This window comes from Podarcis gaigeae, assembly GCF_964106915.1.
Source record: "Podarcis gaigeae genome assembly, chromosome: 10".
Taxonomy (NCBI): Eukaryota; Metazoa; Chordata; class Lepidosauria; order Squamata; family Lacertidae; genus Podarcis; species Podarcis gaigeae.
This window is the reverse complement of record NC_139686.1, coordinates 31,114,903-31,140,980: the sequence shown is the minus strand read 5'-3', so window position 1 is coordinate 31,140,980 and position 26,078 is coordinate 31,114,903. Positions and strand designations below refer to the sequence as shown.

Sequence of the window (26,078 nt, the reverse complement as noted above, 5' to 3'; positions counted from 1 at the left end):
CTGCTGGTATTTAAGTCTTACGTGTCCACTCATTCATCCCAAATGCATCCTTTCCCTACAATTCATACCCTAAAACTGTTGGGAATGAAAGTGAGAGGGATAATCACTACCTTAGCAATGGGGGGGGGGAACACCCATCTATAAATACCTGGTGAAAGGTAAGCAATCCGATTGTGCTCCAGGTGCAGAAAGACTAGATTGGTCAGGTTTTCAAATGCCCCTTCTGGGATCTCTTCGAGGAGATTGTTGTCCAAGTGGATGTGGTATAAATTCTTCACACCGAGAAAGGTTCCTGCTTCAATCCGGCGCACTTGGTTGCTCCCAAGGAAAAGCGTGGTGAGCTCAGGCAAATCTGGGAGAGAGGCTGCCAGGAGGCTGCCAAGCTGATTGAATTGTAGATCAAGCTCCACTGTGGCTTGTGGGATGCCAGTGGGCAGAGAAGAGAGGCTGGCATTGGAGCACCGAATAAACCAGTCTGTGAAAGAGCAGCTGCAACCGATGGGGCATTGGGAACGGTCCAGGAGCTCTGGGCTGGCAATGATCCACAGTAGTGACAGAGTAAAGGCCACACACCAGCGCTGAGCCATAATGCTGTAATTTAAAGCAGACTGAAATAATTAAATTCACTTCAGAAACCAGCAGGTAGTCTGGGATGCAGCTCTGCTCAGCCAGAGCCTTTTCTGATAAATTGCATGATGAAGATGTGTCAGAATTATACATGCTTCCCACCACGTCTCCCCAGCACAAAAGCTTACATTGTTGGGCACTAAGGGGCTTTGGCAAAGATGTGTGAAGTCACCTTAATGCTGTTCAGTCTTCATACTTAAGGTTAAAATAGGCTTCCGTGTGCTGTTCTGGCACGTATCTGAGCCCTAGACCAGGGGTGGTCAATGTGGTGCCCTCCAGATTGTGTGGGGTTGTTTGGGGGGGGCAGGGGCAGAGCAGACTACAACTCCCATCATCCCTGATCATTGACCATGCTGGCAGGGCCTGATGGGAGTTGTAATACAATACATGTTAACTTCCAGTGTCCTAGACAGACGGGACAAGAAAGGAGCAAATCTCTTCACCCCTTCACAACCCATAAAAGCTTTTATAGTAGAACGAGATTTCTCTGCAGTTGACACTGTCACTTGGATAGGCCTTCAGGCAAACTCAGACTGATCATCACACTTTCCCCCAGTTGCTCTCTAGCCATCATCCTTGCTGTCTCTTTGCTGGGAATCCCTTGTTGAACCACCGAGCTTTTCAAGGCAAGGGAGAGCAAGAGTCACTTGGCCTTCCGTGGCCCTCCCCTACCACATTAGCACTAACTGACATACTCTCCAATTCCCTCTTACCACAGTCCTAGGTATTCTTGGCTTAATCCTATCCAGTAAGTTATAAACAACAACACAGCAACAGCAGGGACATCTGAATTAAGGAGTAAAGTGTGGGCTGCTATTTTGATGCGATGTGTGGATCATAGCTGTCAACTTACAGATTTGAAAATAAGGGACCAGCAGCCTCAAAAATAAGGGATCAGCAGCCAAAATAAGGGATTTTCCAGGCACAGGTATGTTCAACTTCTGAGCCCCTCCGAGCCAAAGGCAGAAAGCCCAGCCAGCAGCCAAATGAAGCCTCAAGCGGTGGTTTCCACAGCACAGCAACCCAGCAAAGGGGATCCAGCAAGGAAAACCACCGTCACCTCTCCGCTGGGAAGCGCTGAGCAAAGGCGAGTCCCCAGGCAACGTGGCCGATTTGATCGGCACGAGGCATGCAAGCTCCACTCCCCAATAGTTCTTAGACTCCTTATTGGGTGAGCAACTCAGCCAAGCAACACAGTTGGAGCCTCCCTCCTCCCTGGCCAGCAGGGAGGGAGGGAGAGGAGCTGCTTCCTTTGAAACCCAGGAAATTTAAGGGACATCATCAATAAGGCACAGAGGCAGGACATGACGCTGGGATAAGGGAGTTTCCTGCCAAATAAGGGACAGTTGACAGCTATGGTGTGGGTGCTGCAGAAGACTTCCATGCATGTGCAGGACAGAATCTTCTAGGAAGTGGGTGTGTCCATGGTCCAAACCATATGCAGGGCACAAGCAGCAGATTCGAGGCTTCCAAATTTCAGCAGTGCCCTGTGCAACACCTAAATCCACACAGCTCCCCGCCTCTGTCCTACATCATCGTTGTGGTGCCCTCTCAGCTGGGTACCTAGTGCAGGCAAACCGGCCATGCTCCTTCCCTAAATCCGCCTGTGGCATGAGGTTAGAGAAGGCTCTCCACCAAAAGCTGATGCCATAATGCATTTACTAGTCTTTAAAAGGCTGCAAAATACTCTTACTGTTCTTAAAACAACTTAGTAGCACAGCTGCCCCTCTAGAAAGTAGTTAACTGGCCTCTCTGGAAGCAAACAGTGAGGGTGTTGGGGCTTCCTCCTTTTGTTTCAGTCAGGGGTATAATTTACAGCTAAAAATACACTGATTCAGCAATCTGGAAAGCAGGAAACACTGGCATAAGACCTCTTTGCCCTTGATTTCCCTCCCTCTGGTGGTATTTGAAAAGTGTCTGCTTTTAAATTATCTCTGATGAGTGTTGTGGCAATTTGAGCATAAGCTACTATTCTCTACATGGACATGAGATGAATGGGCTCTGTGACTTCAGTCCATGTGGCCAAGAAACACAGGAAGTTGGGGGTTTGTTTTTTGCCCTGAAAAAGAGATTTATTTGAGAGAGCAGAGTAGAAACTTGCTCTAGCTTATAAATTAAAATGGTGATTCTTGGGATGTTAAATTCTGCATCAGATAAGTGGTTCTTACTCATTTTTAAAATACCTTTGTCTATGCTAGCTTTCAGGCCAAGCCTTTCAAAGGCAGCCAATATGCATAAATAAAACACAACTGAAACATACTGTTCCACTCAAATAAAACCATATGCAAATTGTGATTTTATGGATGTGAGTAAAATATAAATCCAGACATGGAAAAGCTATAGGGAGAAGAACCGGGAAAGTCCCCAGGCATGCTCTGTGATTGATGTATAAATTGCCCAAGAGTCTCCTGTCCTAACATGTTATATTTGCTATCTGACTCTATCTGACATGAAACATCCCCTGTCTACATAATGACAACAGCAGTGATGCCCATTAGGTGGTTTTATATGGATCTGATCATTTTCTAGAAGAGAACTGGTGGCCTTTGTGAGGTTGCTGAGCTATCAGACCTAGTTGGAGTCCAACTTCAGACTGAGAGCCACAGGTTCACGCTATTGGGTTAAGGGGCTTTTCAGTGATGGAAAAGCAAACAGCTTTTAACTCTCGGTACCACATTAGCACTAACTGATCAAGAACCTGCAGGCAGTACCTAATTTCCACTTAATTAATGTTCATTCTTGCTAGTTAAGCTCTCCGAACCAGAGTAGGGATTTCTGCAGATGAAACTCACATCAGTGACAGTTCTGGTCTTGAAATCCTCCATGCATTTACTAGTGAGTAAGCTCACACCTTGACTTGCTTTCAGGTTACTGTGCACAGGGCTGCACTGTTAGGAATCAGTGGGGTTGGTCTATTATGGCAAATGTGTCACTGCCCCACCAACCTTAGTCTGCCCTCAGCCAGCTCCTGCCTGCCAGCCTTCTTTCTTACACCCAGACCAGGAGGAGGCAGTTTCCTCCTCTTCCAGTGTGGCCTCTTGCAGAACTCAACAGGCAGGAGGATGGGGGCAAAATGAGAATTAGTTGGTTCTGTCATTTGCTCTGGTTCTACCTAAAGGTAAAGGTAAAGGTACCCCTGCCCGTACGGGCCAGTCTTGACAGACTCTGGGGTTGTGCGCCCATCTCACTCAAGAGGCCAGGGGCCAGCGCTGTCCGGAGACACTTCCGGGTCACGTGGCCAACGTGACAAAGATGCATCTGGCGAGCCAGAGCCGCACACGGAAACGCCGTTTACCTTCCCGCTGGTAAGCGGTCCCTATTTATCTACTTGCACCTGGAGGTGCTTTCGAACTGCTAGGTTGGCAGGCGCTGGGACCGAGCAGCGGGAGCGCACCCCGCCGCAGGGATTCAAACCGCCGACCTTTCGATCGGCAAGTCCTAGGCGCTGAGGCTTTAACCCACAGCGCCACCTGCGTCACTAGGTTCTACCTAGTGTTGACCTTTATGCCTTCCACCCTATCAGTTCCAATGGGCACCAGACACCATTACAGTGGACACTCGGGTTGCCAAAGTGATCCATGCGGGATGCACGTTCACAACCTGCAGCGTTCGCAACCTGCACTGGCGCGTCTGCGCACACACGGGTTGTGATTCCATGCTTCTGCGCATGTGCAAAGCGCATGCTTCTGTGCATGTGCGACCCCCAAAACCCGGAAGTAACCCGTTCCGGTACTTCCAGGTTTCAGCGGGTCCGTAACCTGAAAAAACACAACCTGAAGCATCTGTAATCCAAGGTATGACTGTATTAGGAATACTAGGAAGACTGTTTCAGTCCAGCAAGCATTTGAATTAACAAAAATGGTGAATATTGATTAATTGTAGCAAAGCAATAGCCAGGTTATGCTTTTACATAGTTCTAGATTTGTATTCAGTCATTGGAAGGGGGTAGCAACCATTTTTCAGAGTGATTCCATTGTTCATATGTTTCATAATATATTTTAAGTGAGATCAGAAACCCCTAAAAGAACTTGTGATGAGAGTATCCTGTCATAAAATACATAAAAATAACATAAATACAAAACGGCCCAGTATGAATGGAGGGTCAGTTTTCATTAGTGATGTAATGAAAATTAATCAATACATGCTAATGACATTTGCACAACCACAACACACAGTACACATATCCTTTGGACAGATGGTCCTTGTGCACACACCATCATCAAATGTCAACCTGAAAATAATTCAAATACAGCATCATGCACTTTCTGGTAGGAAAACTCACTACTGTTATTTTATTCTTAGCCACACTTCAGTGTGGGTTACAACACTAATACTGTGGTCTCAATTGCTGGGAAATTCAAGGCAAGACCTGAGATCCTTCAAAGTAAAAACAGTCTATTCACTGCATCACACAATCAGAGTCTCTCGTTCATCAGGGGATGGTTGTACCTATTTGGAACATACATACTGGTTTCACAATTAAATCTGGATACTTCCCATTTTTGCTATGCTACATAGTCTTCAACAATCCTCACTGCCACTAGCCTTCAAAACACCCCAAAACCCACTTAAATTTTATAGTCTATGAGAAGAAAACCCCTTTGCTAAAACAAGTATTTCTTTAGGGGCACGAACTGGATTCAGGCTTTTATCATTCTCATGTGCTGCTCCCTGTTGTGCGGCTCCTGCATCCTCATCAATTTGAGCCATGAATCTCTCTTACCTGCTGCGTTGCTTCTTGTTAAGCTGTCTTGGAGCTGCTTTTGGATTGTACAGCCAAGTAGCTGGCTTCTCTCACTACTCTTTCATACGCTTCCCTTCAACCACAAAGTCTGATATAGGAAACTGGGTTGAACAAGTGTTTCCTTCTATTGTTTCTAGTAAAAATGGTCCTGCAGCCCCCCACCCTATTAAAAAGCGACCCAGTGCACTAGATACTGTCTTAAAACACCAGTAGATAAGGCAGTAAAAAGGAAGTGGCGGAGTGGAATCAATATTCTTTATTTCTCTTTTTCAATTTCTGAAAAAATGCAAATGTTTATGAAATAGGATTCCAACATTTTACATGTGTTACCATCAGAATGAAAATAAATTATAAATTGAAATACTTATTCTTATTGTTTGTTAATTTTTAAAAGGGAGGAAAAAACAGGGGTTCTAGTAACACTGTGCACTACATGCATCACAAAATGCCATGTCTGCATGTTATTCCAGGACCCAAGCTATGTACATCATGAGTAAAACTAATATTGATCATTGATTCTACCGCCAATATTACATTCACTTCCCACACCAATATTACTTTCAATACATGTATTACATAAACCCCTGCGACAAACATTATTACCAGAACTGGGTATTATAAAACAATACTGAGATGTGGTGAAAGATGCAAAGGAAGATACTGGGAGAATGATTCAAGAACACCTTTACAGGACGATTCTATGTTAGTTTACTCAGAAGGAAGTCCTATTGAGTTCCATGAGACTCACCATACACCCAGATACATGCCTGCAACCAGTTATTATAGTGATATGATTATTATTTAAGTATATGGTATTAAACATGAATGTTCAGATTTTGGGAATAATCTACTGTTTGCTTTGTGCTTTTGTTTTTAAATTATTTTTTCACTATTGATCACTTGCAAGGCAAACATACTATAACCATAACAAATATCAACTCTAACAAACACTGGAGTACCATGATGTTTTGTGTTTGTACATTGTGACATCTTGGGATTCACATGTCTTGAACCGTCTTGACCAGGGACTCTGTCCATAACAGAAGGAAGACAAATGTGCTACAACACTGGGAATAATTAATTTGCTCAGGAAATTTAAGAACAGAAATGTGAGCATTGCTGGGTGCTTTTGATTAATAAATGCATGGTCACTGCATTGTTGTTTAAGTGATATACTATTTATTTTTAGATTTTTGAGTAGGGTTAAATATAGTGTTAACATGGAGATGAGAAGTAACATAATTCATATCTTTTAAGATGATGCAACTCAGACAGAACCCCAAAAAGAAGAGCCATGTAGAAAGCAGTAAAGAAACCCCAAAACTATTTATAATAGCCCTTCTCCAAGTGGTACACCAACAGAAACACATCACACTTCTAACCCCACACTTTCCTAAGAATAGAAACACCACAAATCTGTCACCCATCTTACATGCTCAAGATCACAAAAATAAATAATATTAAATTAAAAGGACAACGCCAAACACCCACTCAACACAAAAATAGTTAATTCTACTTTTGGAAACCACATAAGACAGCTCTGCCGAAACAGAGCCTCAAAAAATTAGTTATAAACTCATAAATGTTCCTCTCCACGGAAATCTTTAGTAAAAGGCGAAAGATTTATACGATCTGAAGAGAAACCAGAGTATGCGGAAACACCTTCGGGCGCCTCTACCGGAGATCAGTCAACAGCCTCGCAGGTGAGGGCGAATACCTAACGGACCTGTCCAAAGTAATCCCTTGAGTAAATACTAGATTTCCAAGGTGACAAGGCGAGTTTAATAATCGGGTTCGAAACAAAAACATTAATAAAAGTATTTAAAATTTATCATCTATGGCCTTCCGCGCAATGTATGATGGGATATGCAAATTAAGCAGCCCCGCCTTCGCCTCCGAGCCGGATCTGCTTTCACGTGACGTCTGCACTTGTCGCGAGGCTGCCGGATAATGATCGCCACTGCGCATGCTCAGACCACCGGTGCTAGTTTACAGAAATGGGGCGGGGAAGAGAATATGAATGAGGTTATTTGTTCAAGGAAAAATTGCCTCCGCTCAGAGAAGTCTGTGCATGCGTGCAGGAGCAGATTTGTACAGTATATATTCATATCTGCTCCGTGCACTGTAAATATGCATTTGATACACGAATAAAAATACTATTTGCGAGAGAAGGCTCTTAATTATTTGAGGAAAGTGCAGTGTAAGCCCAGACCCGCCTCAAGTCTCACGCCATTAGATGCAAGTGATGTGCAGCGCGATCCTGCATATCTTTCCTGGGAATTAAGACCCAGTGTGTTCAGTGAGATGTATTGGTAAATGTGCATAATAGGGCCACAACCTTAAAGCTGAGAGTCGGAGTGTGCTGGTCACCTCTGCTGGCTTTTCTTTTAAGCATGGGGCTTAAGTGTGGAAAAGCTCTTTTTGCTACCCTGAACATAGAGGCCACTTCTATGTTCCTCTTTACTGAGCATTCCTCCTGATTTGTTACAGGACATTGCCTCAAGTAAACGGTATCGCCCACTCCCCAGTGAATATTGTCCCTGTCGTTTTCCTTATCGCAATAAGTCTGGTCGGACAAGGGAGATGAATCAACATTCATTGCACAACTTAAATTTGCCGTCAAAGCGAGACTGAATCCCACCCACAAATGGCAGTCTGGAATCATCCAGAGTGGTAGGGTGCTTCCAGATGGATGTATATTGTGAAATGAATGCACCTCATGTATGCACATTTTTGCAACACGCACCCAAATTGGCATGTTAGCCTGTTGTTGTTGTTTTAGCGTACTTCCATATTGAGCATTTAACCTGATTTGTTTTCACAGCCTGGGAGCCTGGGTTGTGTATTGAGTGTTCATTCTGATTTGTTAAGGGGCAAGTTATATCACATTGCATCAAACCAGGCTTATCCCATCATTTTCAGTGCATTTGCTTACCACAAAAGTATGATTTTTGTGGGGAAAGTAGGTTTACTGCAGTAGAGTGCCAAATCCTTTTAAACTGTGCCATCTGAATTTTGCTGGTATCTGTTTGACTCAATTTTATGGGTAGGATTCAGTCTGGAAGCCCTTAATATTGATTTACCCTTTCTGGGGGAAGTATGATAAATGAAAAACTGTTGTCAATAACCCATTTGCAATACCTGAATGACCCCCTCCCCATTTACAACACAGACTACCTGGAAGCACCCTTATTCTAAGAAATTCTAATTTTTATATTTACTATAAAGTAAAGACTATAAAGACAAAGACTGTATAACAGAAAAGAGTCACGAACTGAACTAAACACTGAAGACTACAGGAGAACAGCCAAGGGTCACATTATAAATGAGAAAGTTCTGATTTGTTTATTCATTCACAATGGTTCTATTTAATTATTAATTTCCTGGATTTCCTCCACAAATAGTAAATCTGGATTCAGAGAGCAAAAAAATTGGGCTACCAATGACATGTGAGCACTGCAAAAAATAAAACAAAAAACACCTCACAATAAACACTCATTTGGAAGCACCCTGAGTGGGAGGAGAGATGGAATATAAATGTGAGTAAATCAATAAAACATATGTATGTTTCATAAACACAAGGCTTTTACTATGCTTTTAATACTCTAAATGCTATGTAAACCATGGAAGATTTGTTCTAACTTTCACTGTGATTGTGACAACAGTATCCAGAAGGCAGTGTGTGCCATTCGCCCCTCCAGATTAATTCACTAAAGAAATCATGAAGCACCCTTATGCTAATAAACCTATTTTTTATATTTACTATAACATAGCTGACAAACAAAGACTGTGTAACAGAAAAGAGTCATGAACTGAACTAAATACTAAATCTCTATTGAGAGCCTGTTCTGGCTGAAGAACAAAATAACAATTCTCTAATAAAATACAGTGGTACCTCGGGTTACATACGCTTCAGGTTACAGACTCCGCTAACCCAGAAATATTACCTCGGGTTAAGAACTTTGCTTCAGGATGAGAACAGAAACTGTACAGCGGCGGCGCAGCAGCAGCAGGAGGCCCCATTAGCTAAAGTGGTGCTTCAGGTTAAGAACAGTTTCAGGTTAAGAACAGACCTCTGGAACGAATTAAATACTTAACCTGAGGTACCACTGTAAATGCATTCAATGAATCAGCTCAGCCCATGTTTTAGCCCTGCATGGAAAGAAATAATTATACAGTTCAACTAATTAGTATTTGAAGCTGATTTAATTATCCTGTTTAGAAAATGTCAGTCAAGTGTAGTTGCAACTAACTTTTGCTGGATTGGGCCCTTGAAATCTGGAGTGTCCACTGGCAAATTCTTACGGTCAAACAAATAAACTAAAATCTGGTTGGTTTTGTTTTTTAAAAATATATATTTTATATAGTTTTCAACACTACAACAACATATCATGTTACCTAAAAGATGAGCAACTAAAATTTGGTGTTTGACACATTGTGATCCAGGAACATGCTAGAAGTGAGTCCCAGACAGAAATTTGAGATGGCTAATAATAATAAACTGTGATAGGAATTTTGAGGTCTTAGATATATGTTAAATGTTCATAAGTGTACCAACCAAGTACATACTGTACATAGATCAGCACAGGAAGGCCAACCTGGAACCATTTTGATTCCAAAATGACCAAATGTTTTCTCTGCAAGGTCAAAGTGGGAAACCTCCCCATTGTCTCTTTCCTCACAAATCCTGTCTTAAGGACACATTTAAGATATGAATAGGGTGTGAACCTGTGACCTGGCCCAGGAACCTTATAAGTATCACTACAAAAGAATGGCGGGCTCCCCAGGCAATCCAATCAAGTAACCTGCCAGACAGGAGATAAACAAGGACAGGAGAAAAACAATATTCAAATTTCTGTTTTAGACCACCTTTTCTGTGATGTGGGTGTGATGTATCTGAGAGGTGGTCTTAGGTTAAACCCCTTCTGTGATGTATGTATGATGTTTCTGGGGGTGGTCTTGATCTACAGGGTGGCAATTTCAAAAGTCTTTATAAGGCCTTGCACGTCATTTTTCAGGGTCCCTCCTGTTGCAACAGATTAATAAAGATCAAGCTTACTAGCTGTTTTGCTTCTCAATATTCTCTGGTTGGCCTCTGTTATTCTCTCCTACCAATAGGGAACCCATGTAAGGACTTATATGGGCTCTTGGATACTCCATAAGGGAAAAGGGCAATTTTTGTTTACAACAAAACCCTGGAATCCAACAGGTTTTTCCTTTGTTTTAATTTGCATTTAATGTACTGGAGCAAATCATTCAAATCAATAAGGATATTTGGAAATTTAACTTGCTGTGTGTGCGTATGTGCGTGCGCACACACACTGAGAAACTGCTTGCAGAGCAAGGACTTCTCCGCCTTCATAAATGAGAGGCTGTGTAATACAGGTTGGCCTATTTGACAGCCTGAAGGGGGGAAGCGGCACTCTGCAATTCTGCTCCATGAGCTTCCTTGTTTCCGTCTGTGGAAGGGCTGCAGCTTGCCCAAGTCTAAAGGTATTACAAAGAGTCCAGTGTTAATGCAAGGATGAAGAGCTCTCGATGTGTGTTTCCATTACCAGCCACTGCAATGGCAGGCAGAAAAAAGAGGACTGATTAGCTTGTATGAGAATCCTGGATGGTTTTCACTCCCTCTGAAGGTACGTAGTTTACGGGTAATTCCAGATTCGCTTCTATCACCTAAGGCTCAAGAGTGCCTTCCATTGGCTTTGACTGGTGGCCCAGCTGTGCTCATATCTAGACAAGGACAGTCTTAACTAACTTCCGTTATCTATTATCGGCTGTAGGCTGGATGACTGCAGTGCATTATATATTGGGCTTTCAGGTATTTATAGCCTCTATTAGAGGGTTAGGATCTGTAAGAACTGTCTTTTATCTGTGTAGGTGTGTTTTTAGGTTTTTATTGGTTGTGCTTATTTTAATTGGCTTTAATGTAAGTCACTTTGGGTCACTTCTGTGATGATAATAAATTCTCCCTTTGTAGGCTGAAATCCTGACATTTTCAAAGGACATTCTGAATACAGGGTTTCCGTTGGCAGAAGCATTCATGAGATGTGTTCTGAAATTAACCATGTCCCTTATTTTTTGACATTCAAAGCAACAGTATGGCAGCTTTACAGGCATTCCCAACGGGGTATGTGTGAGAGATCATTTCAACCCTATGGCAAATAAACCAGTCCCACAACCCTCCATAAAGACAGTTTCCCAAACTTTGTGGTAAAATTCTAGCTTTCCAGTGCACCATAAGCAGCGAAGGAAATTATACACAGAAAACAAATTACCTCATGTACATGGAGTTACTTGAGTAGTTTGAATTAAATGAAGAGACTGTTATTTCCAAATCTACCTTATGAGTGGTAAAGCAAGGCCTTCATCAGGCAGATAAATATTGCCAGTGCAACCCCCTCAAAAGAGGATGCAATGTGACTAGCCAAGCCTGTGTTATGCTCTGTGCCTCCCACCGCTTTCCACAATGCTATCTGACTGTTGTCCCTGGCCTGTGTGAAAGATGAGCTGTACAAAATGTATACCTTTAGTTCTGAATTTGCTCTTGCCTGGGCATTTGGGTATAAATCTCTGGTGGACTTCTAGCCTACTGTTATTCTGTTGAAAGCTGCAAGTGCTTTTGATATTCACTTTCCACACTATCAGCTATATTCCGTGAGCACCACCCAAAAACAGATGCTTTAAACCCAACAAGAGGTTTCCCTTATGGGGTCTTAGGGGTCCAGAAAAATTTGCTAGGAGGGACAGATCAGGCTCTCAGATTTAGAATATTTATATAAATATTTGATTTAGAATATGCCCTGAGATTATGTAGAGTAAATGCACTGAAACACTCTCCTAAATGAGTGCCATTGTATATATGACACAATTCCTACATGGAAGACTCTTGCATGTAAGAATTCATGTGACTACAAAACGCCTTGCAACATGTGTGTGATGGGATGTGAATTAATCACAACAATGGATGATGACTTTACACACAGGTCTTACCCAGTGTGCTCCCCCTTGAGCTGTGTGTAAAGTCATCATCCATACAAACAATAAGCAAACTTATTGAATTTGCAATCCATATGCTGGTTTCAAATTAATTCCTAAACAGAAGTACAATTTTTAAATGTAAAAATTTAAAAGGTACTCTGTGAAGGCGCTCAAGAGACATGTGGATGTGCTTTCAAATTATTCTGCATGCTATTTTATTGGTGTACATAGAAAACTCCTCAGTTGACTCCTAAATTTATAGGTAGCAGCAACTGATAAATTAAAGGTAATTGCAGGTCTTTCTTTTTGTTGCTGCCTTCCCTGCTTCCACCCTCCCTGTGTGTGTGTGTTTGAGAGAGAGTGAGAGAGCGCGCACACACCACTGGTGAACAAGAGCTCATTCAGCTCTTTTCACTGCAAATGCACATACCAGGAACGTTTACAAGGTTCTGAAAGTTTTCACACCAATATTTCTTTTACTCTTCCCAACTTTACGTAGCCTTATCCAAGTAAGGAACTAGGGATGTTAGTGGGCACCTTGGGGAAGGGGAAGTATTTTGTCAGTTGTAGTCGGGGATAATTATGAAGCCCTTGTTATAAGAATTTTAAGGTCTTATATATAAAAAATAAATGTTCATAAATGTACCAAGCAAGCACATACATAAATGTATAAACCACATGTCTGTGACCTGTAACCTGGATTCAGAAATTGAGTAGTTATCATAACAAAAGAGTGGCCAGGATGCCCAGGTAATCTAATCAGGTAACCTGGCAGACAGGATAAAAACAACGCACTCAGATTTCCGTTGTAGTCCGCCCCTTCTCTGATGTATGTATGTATGATGTATGGAGGGGTGGTCTTGGGCTCTAGGGTGGGCAGTTCAAAAGTCTATATAAGGGCTTCCACACCTTTGTCCTGGTCCTCCTCCTCCTCCTGCATGTGGAGGGAGCACCCTGTTGCAACAGCTTTAATAAAGATCAGGCTTACTAGCTGCTTTCCTTCTCAATATTCTCTGGTTGGCTGCTGTTATTTTCCCCTACTGATGCAGAACCTACAAAGGACTCTAGAAAAGCTCTTGTGTACCCCATAAGGGAAAGGGAGCAGTTTTTGTTTACAACACCCTTTTGCTGCCAAATAATAGGAAGCTGTCTGGCTAAAGGAATAGGGACACTTCATTCCTAAATGGGTATTTCTCCACAACATGACCGTATGAATTAGTTGTACAGTTCAAGATGTAAAATCTGTTCCTAAGTCTAATAAACTTAGAAGCAGATTTTTTAAGCCAGCATTGTGCAATAGGGTGGGTGATGTATTTTTAGTCTTTAAGTATTTCAACATTTGATGAATAATTTGGGATGCTTTGTGTCTAGCCAGCTGCACTGCAGACAGAGACGGACAGACAGACAAACTGGTCATAGTAAACATGTGACTCAGGAAATGGAGATATTGAGACCCAATACCACCAAGGACATGAGACTCAAGCTTAGCACACATTCCAGAGAATCAGGGGAACGGTAGCCTGACCTCAGCTGCTTTGACCTCTTTGAAGTGGGACTCAAGGGCATCCTGATCAAATTTGCAGATGACACCAAACTGGGAGGGGTAGCTAACACCCCAGAGGATAGGGTCACACTTCAAAACGACCTTGACAGATTAGAGAACTAGGCCAAAACAAACAAGATGAATTTTAACAGGGAGAAATGTAAAGTATTGCACTTGGGCAAAAAAAATGAGAGGCACAAATACAAGATGGGTGACACCTGGCTTGAGAGCAGTACATGTGAAAAGGATCTAGGAGTCTTGGTTGACCACAAACTTGACATGAGCCAACAGTGTGACGCAGCAGCTAAAAAGCCAATGCAATTCTGGGCTGCATCAATAGGAGTATAGCATCTAGATCAAGGGAAGTAATAGTGCCACTGTATTCTGCTCTGGTCAGACCTCACCTGGAGTACTGTGTCCAGTTCTGGGCACCACAGTTCAAGAAGGACACTGACAAACTGGAACGTGTCCAGAGGAGGGCAACCAAAATGGTCAAAGGCCTGGAAACGATGCCTTATGAGGAAACGGCTAAGGGAGCTGGGCATGTTTAGCCTGGAGAAGAGGAGGTTAAGGGGTGATATGATAGCCATGTTCAAATATATAAAAGGATGTCACATAGAGGAGGGAGAGAGGTTGTTTTCTGCTGCTCCAGAGAAGCGGACACAGAGCAATGGTTCCAAACTACAAGAAAGAAGATTCCACCTAAACATTAGGAAGAACTTCCTGACAGTAAGAGCTGTTCGACAGTGGAATTTGCTGTCAAGGAGTGTGGTGGAGTCTCCTTCTTTGGAGGTCTTTAAGCAGAGGCTTGACAACCATATGTCAGGAGTGCTCTGATGGTGTTTCCTGCTTGGCAGGGGGTTGGACTCGATGGCCCTTGTGGTCTCTTCCAACTCTATGATTCTATTCTATGATTCTATGAAGTAAAAGAAGGGTATAAATATTGCAGCTGGGTTTGTATCAGGCTGCCTGCTGGCACAGAAGGAACAAAGAGAGAGATGGATTAGAAGACAAGGCTTCTTAGATTTGGCCTAGGGTAGGGATGGCATATCTATGGCCCTCCCTATGTTGCTGGACTCCAGTTGCCATCAGCCCCAGCCAGCAAGGCTAGTGGTGAGGGATGATGGGAGTTAGATACCAAGGACATCTTAATCATACTGTGCTCCTCTGACAAGGATGGCTGTGGCATCAGTCAGGTTTGGAACTGTCCATAAAAAATGCAACACTTAAAACAGTACCATACATCTTTGTAAACTCCACTTTCATTGTAATTAGGCACTTAAAGTACAGGAGCTTCTTTCTCTTAAAAAAAATTTGCAGTTCATAACACTTCCAGGTTACAGTTGTGTTCATCACTGGTATTAAACATTCTGTTTATTTTATGTGTGAAGAATGTATTGTAATTGACAGTTTACCGAGTGGAAGTAAGGAGAAATATTTTATATTTCCACTTAGCAAGAGTATCCATTAGGAAATCTACTTTTTTGTATTATTACTTGTAATGGGTGAGGTGTGGAATGAATGAATGAATGAATGAAGTGGTGTATGTATGTAAAGACTCTTGTATTCTACAGAGAAAGGGGTCTTCAGGGAGGAGTGAAATCTTAACCTTGGCAATAGAGGAAAATTGACAGGCACAGAAAATACCCAAGACATGCCGATTTGAGAGAACAGGCAAAGAAAAATGAAAATTCACAAAGAAGGTCGCGCAAAAAGAAGGCGAATGAAGGGAAAGCAAAGAAATGAACCTCTTGGCATCAAGTGATGGTTTCATTTTGTTGCATTATGTAAAATAACCTCAACATCAGTTGAGGTGGGGTGGGCAGAAGAGAGGGCTATATTTTTATTGCGCTATAAATGAAAAATTACTGATTTTTGCTTTGGGCTTTTGTGCTCAGTTTATGTATGTTTCTAAATCTTCAGGGACTTCTTCCTCCATTTTAATTTTGTCTAAACTATGTTGATTTGTGATTCCAATTGCACACACCCCTCCTCCATTTCCTTCTCTCTCTTGGTCTCTCTCCAAAGCCCCTGCTGTTCTCTTTACTTTGGCTGAGGGGCCTCCCTAAGGTAGGTCAGATTCACTTCTAACAACGGGAGCCTTAACATTTGTCTTTTAAAAACAGCCATTAAAAAATACACAAAGTGAAGAGCAGTGAAGGAAAAGCAGGAAGCAGAAGTATTAAAGAGCTAAATTGATTAAAGTTGTATTCTCAACATCAGATTGCTTTAATTGGTCTTAATTCGCAAGAACTGTGATTTGCTTCCAGTCCAGGAGCAACATTGCAAATGAGGAAGAATGAAGGTTTTTGGTATGGAAATTGCCTGTCTTGGATATATTAAGGTTTTGATTGGCGGGGAGGGGGAGACAGTGTATCTTAAGATCACTTGCTCAGTTTATACCCCTTTTTATTACATCACAGTAACAATATTAAGGTCATCCGTGTAGAGCATTTTTTTAAAAATACAGTGGTACCTCTGGTTAAGAACTTAATTCGTTCTGGAGGGCAATTCTTAACCTGAAACTGTTCTTAACCTGAGGTACCACTTTAGCTAATGGGGCCTCCCGCTGCCGCCACACGATTTCTGTTCTCATCTTGAAGCAAAGTTCTTAACCTGAGGTACTACTTCCGGGTTAGCAGCGTCTGTAACCTGAAGCGTCTGTAACCCGAGGTATCACTGTAAGTGGTTTTGTGCATTCAGCATGCACACCCAGAGCACAAGTCCATTTGTTTAACTGTTACTAAATAAGTACGTTGGGAACACATGCTGAGGATTTGCCTTGTGTTTTCTAACACCTTTCAGGATGCTGCCTTATTCAAACCATTTACCCATCCAGCCTCCCACCACTCCTCTGCCTCCAGCCAGTCCACAACAGCAGCAGAAAGTTTAATATTGCCTTACAACTTGGCTTTCTTGCATATTCCCTACTCAGCTGCTTCCCCAAGATGTGGACCTCTGTGCGCCTTCTTCTGTTGTCAACCCTACTCACTGGAAAGACGGTTGCTGAAAGCTGCCCACAAATCTGCCTCTGCGACGGCATCAAGCATCAAGTCATGTGCTTGAACAAGAACCTCACCAAGGTGCCCATTAACATCCCTCAGGTCAGTTTGCGGGAAGCAGTGAGGGACGTGCAACACGAGGTTTGCGCAAATGCACTTCTGTAAAGCATCCACAGAGCCCTTTCCTCCGACACCCTACTGGCAAAGTTCAAACTGAAAAGAGTTTGGGGGGGGGGGGAATTGCCTTGTAAAGTGGTGGATGCTACTATATTACTCAGCCAAGGTTCCTATGCTACTTATCAGAGATGTTTAATGGGTTTCCTGCATTAACAGTGGGTTGGAGTTGATGAGCCTTGAGATTCCCTTCCAACTCTATGAGTCTATGAAACAGCTCCAGTTTCTTTAAAAGTTCTAGTGAAGCCATCTAAGGTCTCTCTGACCCAGAGACTTTTTTTTAATAAACAGCTGCTGCCTCTAACAAATTTCTAATAATATGTCAGTTCATCCATTTACATCATATCTAAGGATTTAATCAGACATTCCTTAATCAATCAAATACCTTGAGCCTTGCACTACCAGAAAGAACAATCTCAGCCATTACAAACAGGTCAAAATAATACACATACATTTTATATCCATTACCTACACTATTAAGACAGTGAGGTGAGTAATTACGATAGCACTAGCACCTAAGATTGGCCCTATCTACCTCCAAAACCTGTATACCTCACCCATGCACCATATTACAATTCCACCCCAAATGGATAAAACTGGCATGCCCTCCTTGCACACATCCTACAGCTGGACTGAGGTTTTAGCTGGAATAATATGCCACTTAAACACAATATTATATTGGACTTCCCCGTAAAGTGGAAGGGCCACAGCTCAGTGGTAGTGCATCTGCCTTCCATGTTAAAAGTCCCAGGTTCAATAACCAGATAAAGCTGGGAGAGACTCCCTGCCTGAAACCCCAGAGAGCATCTGCCAGTCAGTGTAAGCAATACTGAGCTAGATAGACCGTTGGCCTGACTCAGCATAAGGCAGCTTCTTATGCTCCTAAATCATAACAAGCCAAAGAAGGCATCGTATATAGTTATGACAGACCAAGCACTTTCAGAAATCCAAGAACCCAAGTCTCTGTTCCATTTTATAATAGTCAAAATCATATCACAGATAATACAACAGAGAAAGTACCCCCTTTATTAAAGTGTATTCTATAACCACCTTCTCAAATAAGTTGTTTGATGCAGCCTGAAAATATTACCCGCTCCTTTTTGTACAAACTGCTTTATTTGAAGCTACTGATACCCTGTGGCTGCCCAGACCTGAGACTCCGCAAAACTCTGGTCTCAAGTAGACAAATTCCCATTTGGTATCAGGTCCATGCAACTACACATTTATGCTTTTCCCATCTGAAAAGGTCTCTCAATCTTTTCTGGGATTGAAATTAAAGTCTGTTGTTGTGGATTCAAAAGTTGAGACCTATGGGGAAAAGTCATTTTCTATATCTACTCCAAGTAAGGAATAGTTAATAATATGCTAATTCTCTGTTATAACAAAGACACCAGTGAGTGCTGAATTGACTTTTCATCCAGAGGCAACATTGTTCCAAAAGACCGTGAGCAAGACAATTAGTTGAGGATAAAGCTAATGTTTATCTGTGTAATGTTTATCTGTGTAATTTATCTGGTGACTGGGAGCGGCCGCCGAGACCATATAACACCGGTCTTGAAAGACCTACATTGGCTCCCAGTATGTTTCCGAGCACAATTCAAAGTGTTGGTGCTGACCTTTAAAGCCCTAAATGGCCTCAGTCCAGTATACCTGAAGGAGCGTCTCCACCCCCATCATTCTGCCAGGACGCTGAGGTCCAGCGCCGAGGGCCTTCTGGCGGTTCCCTCATTGCGAGAAGCAAAGCTACAGGGAACCAGGCAGAGGGCCTTCTCGGTAGTGGCGCCCACTCTGTGGAACGCCCTTCCAGCAGATGTCAAAGCGATAAACAACTACCTGACATTCAGAAGACATCTTAAGGCAGCCCTGTTCAGGGAAGTTTTAACGTGTGATATTTTACTGTATTTTTATGGAAGCCGCCCAGAGTGGCTGGGGAGGCCCAGCCAGATGGGCGGGGTATAAATAATAAATTATTATTATTATTATTATTATTATTATTATTATTATTATTATTATCATCAACAGGTCACTCAAAGACTTGACCTCCGGGGTAATGAAATCAAAGTCATCTCTGCAGGAACTTTCTTGCCTATTCCATACCTCACCCACCTGAAACTTCAGAGATGTAAGGTGGAAAGCATTGAGGAAGGGGCTTTTAGGGGATTAGGACGGCTTGTCTACCTCAATTTGGCTTCCAACAATATAGCTTTCATCTATCAAGAGTCTCTAGATGGCCTCTCCTCCCTCCGGCAGCTTATCCTAGAAAATAATAGCATTGAGGAAATAAAGCCAGGGGCTTTTAGTCAGCTGGGCTTCCTCACCTTTCTTAACCTGGCCAGAAACTCCTTGGTTTACCTACCAGATATGGTCTTCCAGGGACTTCAGTTGATCAAGTGGATTAATTTGTCCCATAACTCACTCAATGTGCTTGCCAACGAGGCCTTTGGTGGATTATCGACCCTTAGGAGGCTAAGCCTAGATCACAATGAACTTCAGTTCCTTCCTAACGAGGCACTCTCTAGATTGTCTGGCACAGCCCAGCTAGACCTTGGACATAATCCAATCACTTATATTGGTGAGGAGGCCATTGAGATGGCATCCCTGAAACAGCTCTTCTTGGACCACATGGCCCTTCAGGAAGTCTCACACAGAGCTTTTGTCAAGAGTCCCCTGCTGCACACTCTTGACCTGCATAATAACCAGCTGTCCGTGTTGCAGCCACAGACGGAGATGGCTCACCTCAAAAAAATTGACCTAACAGGGAACCCTGTCTTTTGCACTTGTGAAATGCGCCCCTTCAAGGAGTGGGCTGCGAAAGTAAGAATACACGCCGATGTGGTATGTGCTGGTCCTGCTGCCGTCAGAGGAGAGCACCTGGAATCCCTGAGGGCAACAGATATGAAGTGCAGCAGTCACGCATTGGGTGAGGAGCTGCTGCCTAGCCTGGCCACGGTCACCAGGGAACCAGAGAAGGGTGCTGTAAGATGCCCACAAGGATGTACTTGTTCACCAGATTCCCAGCATGCAAACTGTGTCAGGAGAAACCTCCAGAGTATTCCCAAAGGCTTTCCAAGAAACACCCAACTTCTGGACTTGCGCTATAATGAGTTCCACTCGGTACCGCAAGACTCCTTCCCTGGCTTGAGAAACCTGACCTCACTCCATCTGCAGAACTGCAAGATTGCAAGGCTGCAGCCTGGTGCTTTCCAGGACTTGAAAAACCTCATCTACCTTTACCTGTCTAACAACAACATAGATTCTGTAGATGCTGATGTTTTCAAAGGGCCTGCCCAGCTTGCATATCTCTACCTGGACCACAATGGATTCAACCAAATATCCAAAAGCTCCTTCACCCTCTTGCCGAATCTCTTTGCCCTCCACTTGCAACACAACTCCATCGGTCAGCTGACCGATAACGATCTGGCTGGGCTGGAGAAGCTACGCTGGTTATACTTAACAGGGAACCGCATCACTCACATGTCTCCCAAGGCTCTGGGACATGCCAAGCTACTGGAGAAGCTGCATCTAGATGAGAATCATTTGCAGGAAGTCCCCACCAAGTCTCTCAGAGGGCTGCCCACGCTTAGTGAACTGAAGTTGTCCAAGAATCCCATAAAGTACATTGGAGATGGAGCCTTCCTGCCAGTGGCAAGATCTCTACAGCACCTGTATTTGGATGATATGGGGCTAGAACAGGTAAGCAGGGGTAGGGAGGTTGGAAATTAACCTGCCTTCTCTTGGCATCATATTCCCTTTGCAAATGTTTCTTTGCTTAATTTTATTAAATACCAAGTTCTCAGGTGTCATAAGAAGAATTTGGGAAATTGTACAAATGTGTTAGGAGGCCCTAACCAAGCTGTAGGCCCTATCTTGCCATCTTCCCCAAATACAAGCTTCACCTGAAGGGGAAATCAAGTCAGACTTGTATTGGTTCATCTAGCTCAGTAACCAACTGACAGCAGCTCTCAAGGGTTTCAGACAGGGGTTTTCCCCAGCCCCACTTGGCAATGCCAGGCATTAAGTGCAGGGCTTTCTGCATGCAAGGAAGGTGCCTGCCTCTGAGCTAATGACCTTCCCCCTGAACCACAAAATCTGCTCTTAGGCCTTTAACAGAGATATGAAATGCATTTTCTAGCAGGTGTGGCTTTTCCACACATTGCAGTGGCAACAGGAGAGGCTGTCCCTACTCAAACTCTCTCTGCTGCACAGCTGTTCCATTTCATCTCATGGCTCTTGCAGGCCGAGGGAATGGCCATTGCCCAGTTATCAGGACACAGGCTTCTTATGCAAAAAGGTCCCAGGTTCATTCCTTGACATCTCCTGCTATGACTGGGAAAGATGCCTGCCTGAATAAAACCCCAGAGCGCACCTAAATGAACCAGGGGTCTGACTCAATATGTCAGCTTTCTAAACGGCTTGCATCCAAACTACCTGCGCAATGTATAAATATGATCCCGGGGGTTATTGCTGATTTTCTTTTGATTAAAAGCCACCATCAACTGAAAGGGGCTGGGAGAAGGTACAAAGCAGAAACCACGGCAGATGAGCAAATTTAAAAGCTAGAACTATTATTCCAGCACCCTTACAGCTATAGGTTGAAGATGCTCAGATCTGGTAGAGCAATTCCATTTCCCCATCCAAGTTTTTTTCCTTATAGTAATATGGAACAACCATAATTTGATCAGTCTGGGGTGGGATGTGGAAGCCAAAGTGCCTGGATAAGTAGAAGAGCACATTCCAAAGGGTTCTGGTGGGACGTAACAAGTGGGTCAATGTCACCAGAAGTTTCAGATAACTGGCCTAGATCAGGATGCTAGCGTAGAATTTACTGCTGATGTCATTAAGCGTCTGACAGCCAAACTCATTCTGTGTTTGCAGATTTCCTCTGGTGCCTTCACTGGCTTGGGCCCACAGATAAGAAGTCTGTACCTTGAGAAAAACAAAGTGCGCAGTTTGCCGAACTTACATAGCTTTACAGCGCTGGAGGTTATCAGCCTGAGTGATGTTCCTTTCTCTTGTGACTGCAAACTTCTCCCACTACGCAAGTGAGCTGCTAGTTCCCACTACCGCACAAGGGCTTGTAGAGCAGCAGTGGGCAGAACGTTTGTCTCTCTTTCTTATTTGGCAGGGCTTCAAACACATCCTATTAACATGCTCAAACTAGCACTCTTGCCAGCTATCTCAGCAAAGTGATTATGGGCACTGTTCTACTTTCTGTTGCCTAGTCACCAAATTGTACAGTAATTCAACATGTTCCTCTTTATTGCCAATAAACCAAATAAGGGATGGGGAAGGCCCAAGAACAGCAAATACGAAGCAACTCTTTCATTATACCAATTCAAATGCTATTGCATCTGCTTTCAAGCCAATATGCTTTAAGCTGCCTCAAATGCTGCAGTGTATCTAGACTAAAGCTAGGTAAGAGATAGGCAACCCAACACAATCAGAAAACGTGGTTCATTCGTTCATGCATCAAGCTGATCAGCTGAGCTCCATAGTTGCCTAGGCTGACTTAGATTTTTTTAAATTAATTTTTAAATTAATTCATTAAATGAAATCATCAAGTCTCCATACCTTCCTTTCTCCTCCTCTGTGTTTCACAATAACTGAAGGTCCTCTTGTATCAAGAAGCAAGCTCTCAGAAATGTAGGAAAGTGTGTGACTGTGAAGATACAAAGGCTTAGCACTTAGGCTGATTATATTGCCTCACTTCTTCCTCCTTTTCAGGTGGCTTGACAAGCTGAATCTTAGAGTGGGAGCCACCTGTGGCTCCCCAGCAGAGGTACGTGGCCAGAAGGTGAAGCTCGTCACTATCTTCCAAAGCTGCCCAGACTGGAATACCAAGAAGACAAAACGAACCAGTTCAACTAAAGCCAAAGCCAAGGCTGGAAGGAGCTCCAGTAAGAAGAGGCAGCAGCAGCAGGCTGGGAATAGACGAGTCAAGAAAAGCAGGAAAAGAAGAAGCAGGAAAAGGAAGTTGCTGAAAATGCGCTTCTCCACTAATAGGGGGAGAAAGGCTTGAGAGGGGGCACATTTTTATGGCCTGTAAATCCCACCATACTACAAAAGGTGCATTTTCAAAGGAGTACTTGATAATTATACCAAAAGTCAATCTTAGATGTTAAAGAGGCAGGCAAGTGGAGCACTATGCTATAGCTGTCTGCCTGCACAATCGTGCACTAAGCATGGTTGAAATCTCCAAGATGCTTGTATTGTATAGGCAAATGTGCACACTTAAATATTCTATAGTTTATTCTGCTAATCTGGAAGTAGTGGCAGGTACCGAGTACTCCTCTTGTCACCATGATTTAGCCAGACATGTCCTGCACACTTTCCAGGCTGTCTGTATTTAACAAGGGTTTGAGCTTGCCATACATACATGCATACATACATACATACATACATACGTAATGTAAAGCTTTCTCAAGGTCATTGATTTTTTTGCCCACATCTGAACTGTGTGCTGTTTCTGCATCTTTGCTAAATTGTATAAGAACCCCCAGTCTCAAGTAGGAGCATTTCGTTAAAGTAGAAACAGCAGTTTCTGTTAGAGGAGATAGTTAAAGTTGACTTTGTGAAGTATATTAGTTATTAAAGTCAATGCTCTAGTGATGCTTTTGCTAAGCATTGGAATATTTGGGCTAAGCTACAATTTGGCTAAGTCTTTGTCTTCTGCTACTCATTGTATTCAGTTTGCCAAATTTATGCATTGATGTCCTACTATGCCAATAGCTTTTGGCACTATTTACAGAATTTTGCAATTCAGAGTTGAGGAATTTGTTGTGAATTCTAGCATAGCTTACCACAGAGGAGCAATAATTGGGTAGTGCTAGGAGCTCACCATCTGTAAGCAACCGATGCTCTTCCCAAGGTTAAACTGCGCCTCTTATCTCTGGTGTGTTCTGGAGTTATCTCTGGAGGCGGCAGACATTCCACAAGAGACAAAATAGGGGGGATTTGACGCAATAGCAAAAGAATGTGCTTTGAAAGAACCATGGGATAAGATGGTTCCAAAGAACCAAGATGTCCCCAAACAAAAATGAAATCAAGAGTTTCACAGCAGGAAACAAAAGCAGCCGTGGGGGCAAGTTGCAGCACAGCAGATTTACAGCCTTTTTCAAAAGCAAGTTCCTTTGCTTGCAAAATGACTTCTTTCTAAGCGTCCATGCTAAAGTTAGCAGCTGAAAGCCACATATCAGGAAGCACCTTTTCACTGTAAGAAGCGTCAGACAATGGAACAAGTTGCCCAGGGAAGTAGTGAGATTTCCTCTTAGGAGCTTTTCAAAACACCGGGATGATGGAAAAACATGCATAAGTAATGGGCATGATTTAAATCCCTGGAAGCTGCCATTGCAGGGGGCTGGCCAGTATTTATTCCAACCATTATTTCACAAGGTAACAGCTTAGCAGAATGAAAAGCGTCATTATTAATATTTTCTCAAATGGCAACCCTCTTCTGGAGATATACCACGGCCCATCTGCTCTCATGGTGAGAATTTTAAGATTGGTTCATAGTGGCAATGTGGCTGCTCCTGTGAATGTAAATCAGGTAGTTGTTCCTTCACTTCTCAGAAGAGATTCTCACAGGCTTAGGCCACTTTTAACCACACCAGGGACCATTGCTGGACTACGGCTGTCATCTGTATGGTCAGGGATGCTGGCAGCTACAGCAACAAAACAAGGAAGGAATTCATATTCTTAGAAGGAAGTGCACTGCCAGTGCAATGTAAGAGACAAATCTTAAATGTCACTCTAGTAAAGAATAACAGGAGGTACCACAGCTTAATGACATTGAAATCGAAACGAAAACTCCCCCACAGCTTCAGGGCTGTTTCCTACATGTAACTAAATGCGCAATGAATTATTTGTATGTGAAATATAATTAGAAGCAAGCTCTTTTTATATGGCTATATAAGTATCAAAAAAAATAAAAGCTAAAATATAAACACTTCAGTTACAGCTCTAGCGTGTGTAGATTTACTTTTATTCTTTTTTACATTTATAAAAATGAGATTTACTTTCATTCCTGATGTTAAAAAGCACAGACTTACTTTCTGCAAGGAGAAAGTTGGTAGAAGATGGGCAGAGTCTGTACAAAACATAGGGTTAGATCAGGACTCTCCCCGTACAGTCTACACATTTAATGTTGAGAAAGGAGATGAAAAACTGCCTCACCAGAAGCTTGGGAATGAGGAGGCCGACAGGGATGGTCCACACTTCTGGACTATTTCAGGTCCCCACCCAACATCCTTCTTTCATTTCAGGCCAAGGTGGGAGAAACACGCTGACTTTGGGGCCCATCAAAATGCCCACAGTCAGAAGAGTGACAAGGATGCTTGATAAAGATGGTGTACATTAGGGCAATGCAGAAGTTAGATCAGAATCCACAGACAGATCTCTGGCTGATTTGCAGAAGACTGACATGGAATTCTGACTTCCAATTGTTTAACAATGGCAACAACAAAATGAATTTTTCTACCTAAATTAAGCTTCTGTAAAGAGCTCAGCCCTGTTCTGGTCACATTCCTGTTCTCAAAATGTGCTCAAAGGGACCTTATTCTTTAATTCTTCCTATCTGTCATTTGCACCTGGCTATGGTTGTTAGGTCTTTTGAGTTCTAGCTAACAGAAAGAAAAAGGCTCAGCAGAACCAACAAGCCGTAAGTCTACCCACCCTGCTTTAGAAACGCAACATGCCATAATAGCACATTCCAATCCCTTTAGATTCCAGCTGTCACACTTTAGGTAGTTTGGGAATAAATGCAAATAGCAAAGGGGAAGGAGGGAAGAAACACAATTTTGGGGCAATGGCAGCAGAGAAAGAGGAGTTGAGTCAGAAAAGGAAAACTAAATGTCATTCCATGCATTATGTTCCTAGCACATGTCTATAGCGCATATGTTTAAAAAGATTTGTGTGTTCTGGTTTGGAAACACTTTCTCTAATATATAGTATTATAAAAGTGAAAAGGATCATACTTTTGGTGTCGTGGTTTTGACCCTGGGGACCATTC

At 42.8% G+C, this 26,078-nt stretch overlaps 2 protein-coding genes across 9 annotated transcripts in view; one reads left to right on the top strand and one right to left on the bottom strand.

Moving 5' to 3' along the window:
* LOC310826659 (leucine-rich repeat transmembrane protein FLRT3-like) overlaps positions 1-26,078 on the bottom strand; it is a 91,384-nt gene that overhangs the window by 7,096 nt on the left and 58,210 nt on the right. The window contains exons 1-2 of one of the 5 annotated variants that reach the window (XM_083701791.1): positions 22,035-22,133; positions 149-591 (exon numbers count right to left, since the gene is read on the bottom strand). In XM_083701791.1, coding sequence (XP_083557917.1) covers positions 149-587 — 439 coding nt within the window. In that variant the 5' untranslated portion in view covers positions 588-591; positions 22,035-22,133. Of the gene's footprint in view, positions 1-148; positions 609-5,350; positions 5,610-7,097; positions 7,205-22,034; positions 22,134-26,078 lie in introns of those variants that run through there. The other 4 variants (XM_083701788.1, XM_083701790.1, XM_083701789.1 and 1 more) reach the window with 4 other exon arrangements.
* CHADL (chondroadherin like) lies at positions 7,396-25,019 on the top strand (the record flags this gene model as incomplete). 4 transcript variants are annotated; one of them, XM_083701784.1, is made up of 5 exons in its annotated part: positions 7,396-7,467; positions 16,831-16,999; positions 19,094-20,764; positions 21,947-22,113; positions 22,796-25,019. In XM_083701784.1, the coding sequence occupies exons 2-5, from the start codon at positions 16,844-16,846 to the stop codon at positions 23,088-23,090; spliced, it is 2,289 nt and encodes a 762-aa protein (XP_083557910.1). In that variant the 5' UTR covers positions 7,396-7,467; positions 16,831-16,843. The 4 variants fall into 4 exon arrangements, with proteins under 4 accessions (XP_083557910.1, XP_083557909.1, XP_083557908.1 ...); XM_083701783.1 differs by lacking the exon at positions 7,396-7,467 and adding an exon at positions 8,780-8,910; XM_083701782.1 differs by lacking the exon at positions 7,396-7,467 and adding an exon at positions 10,933-11,007.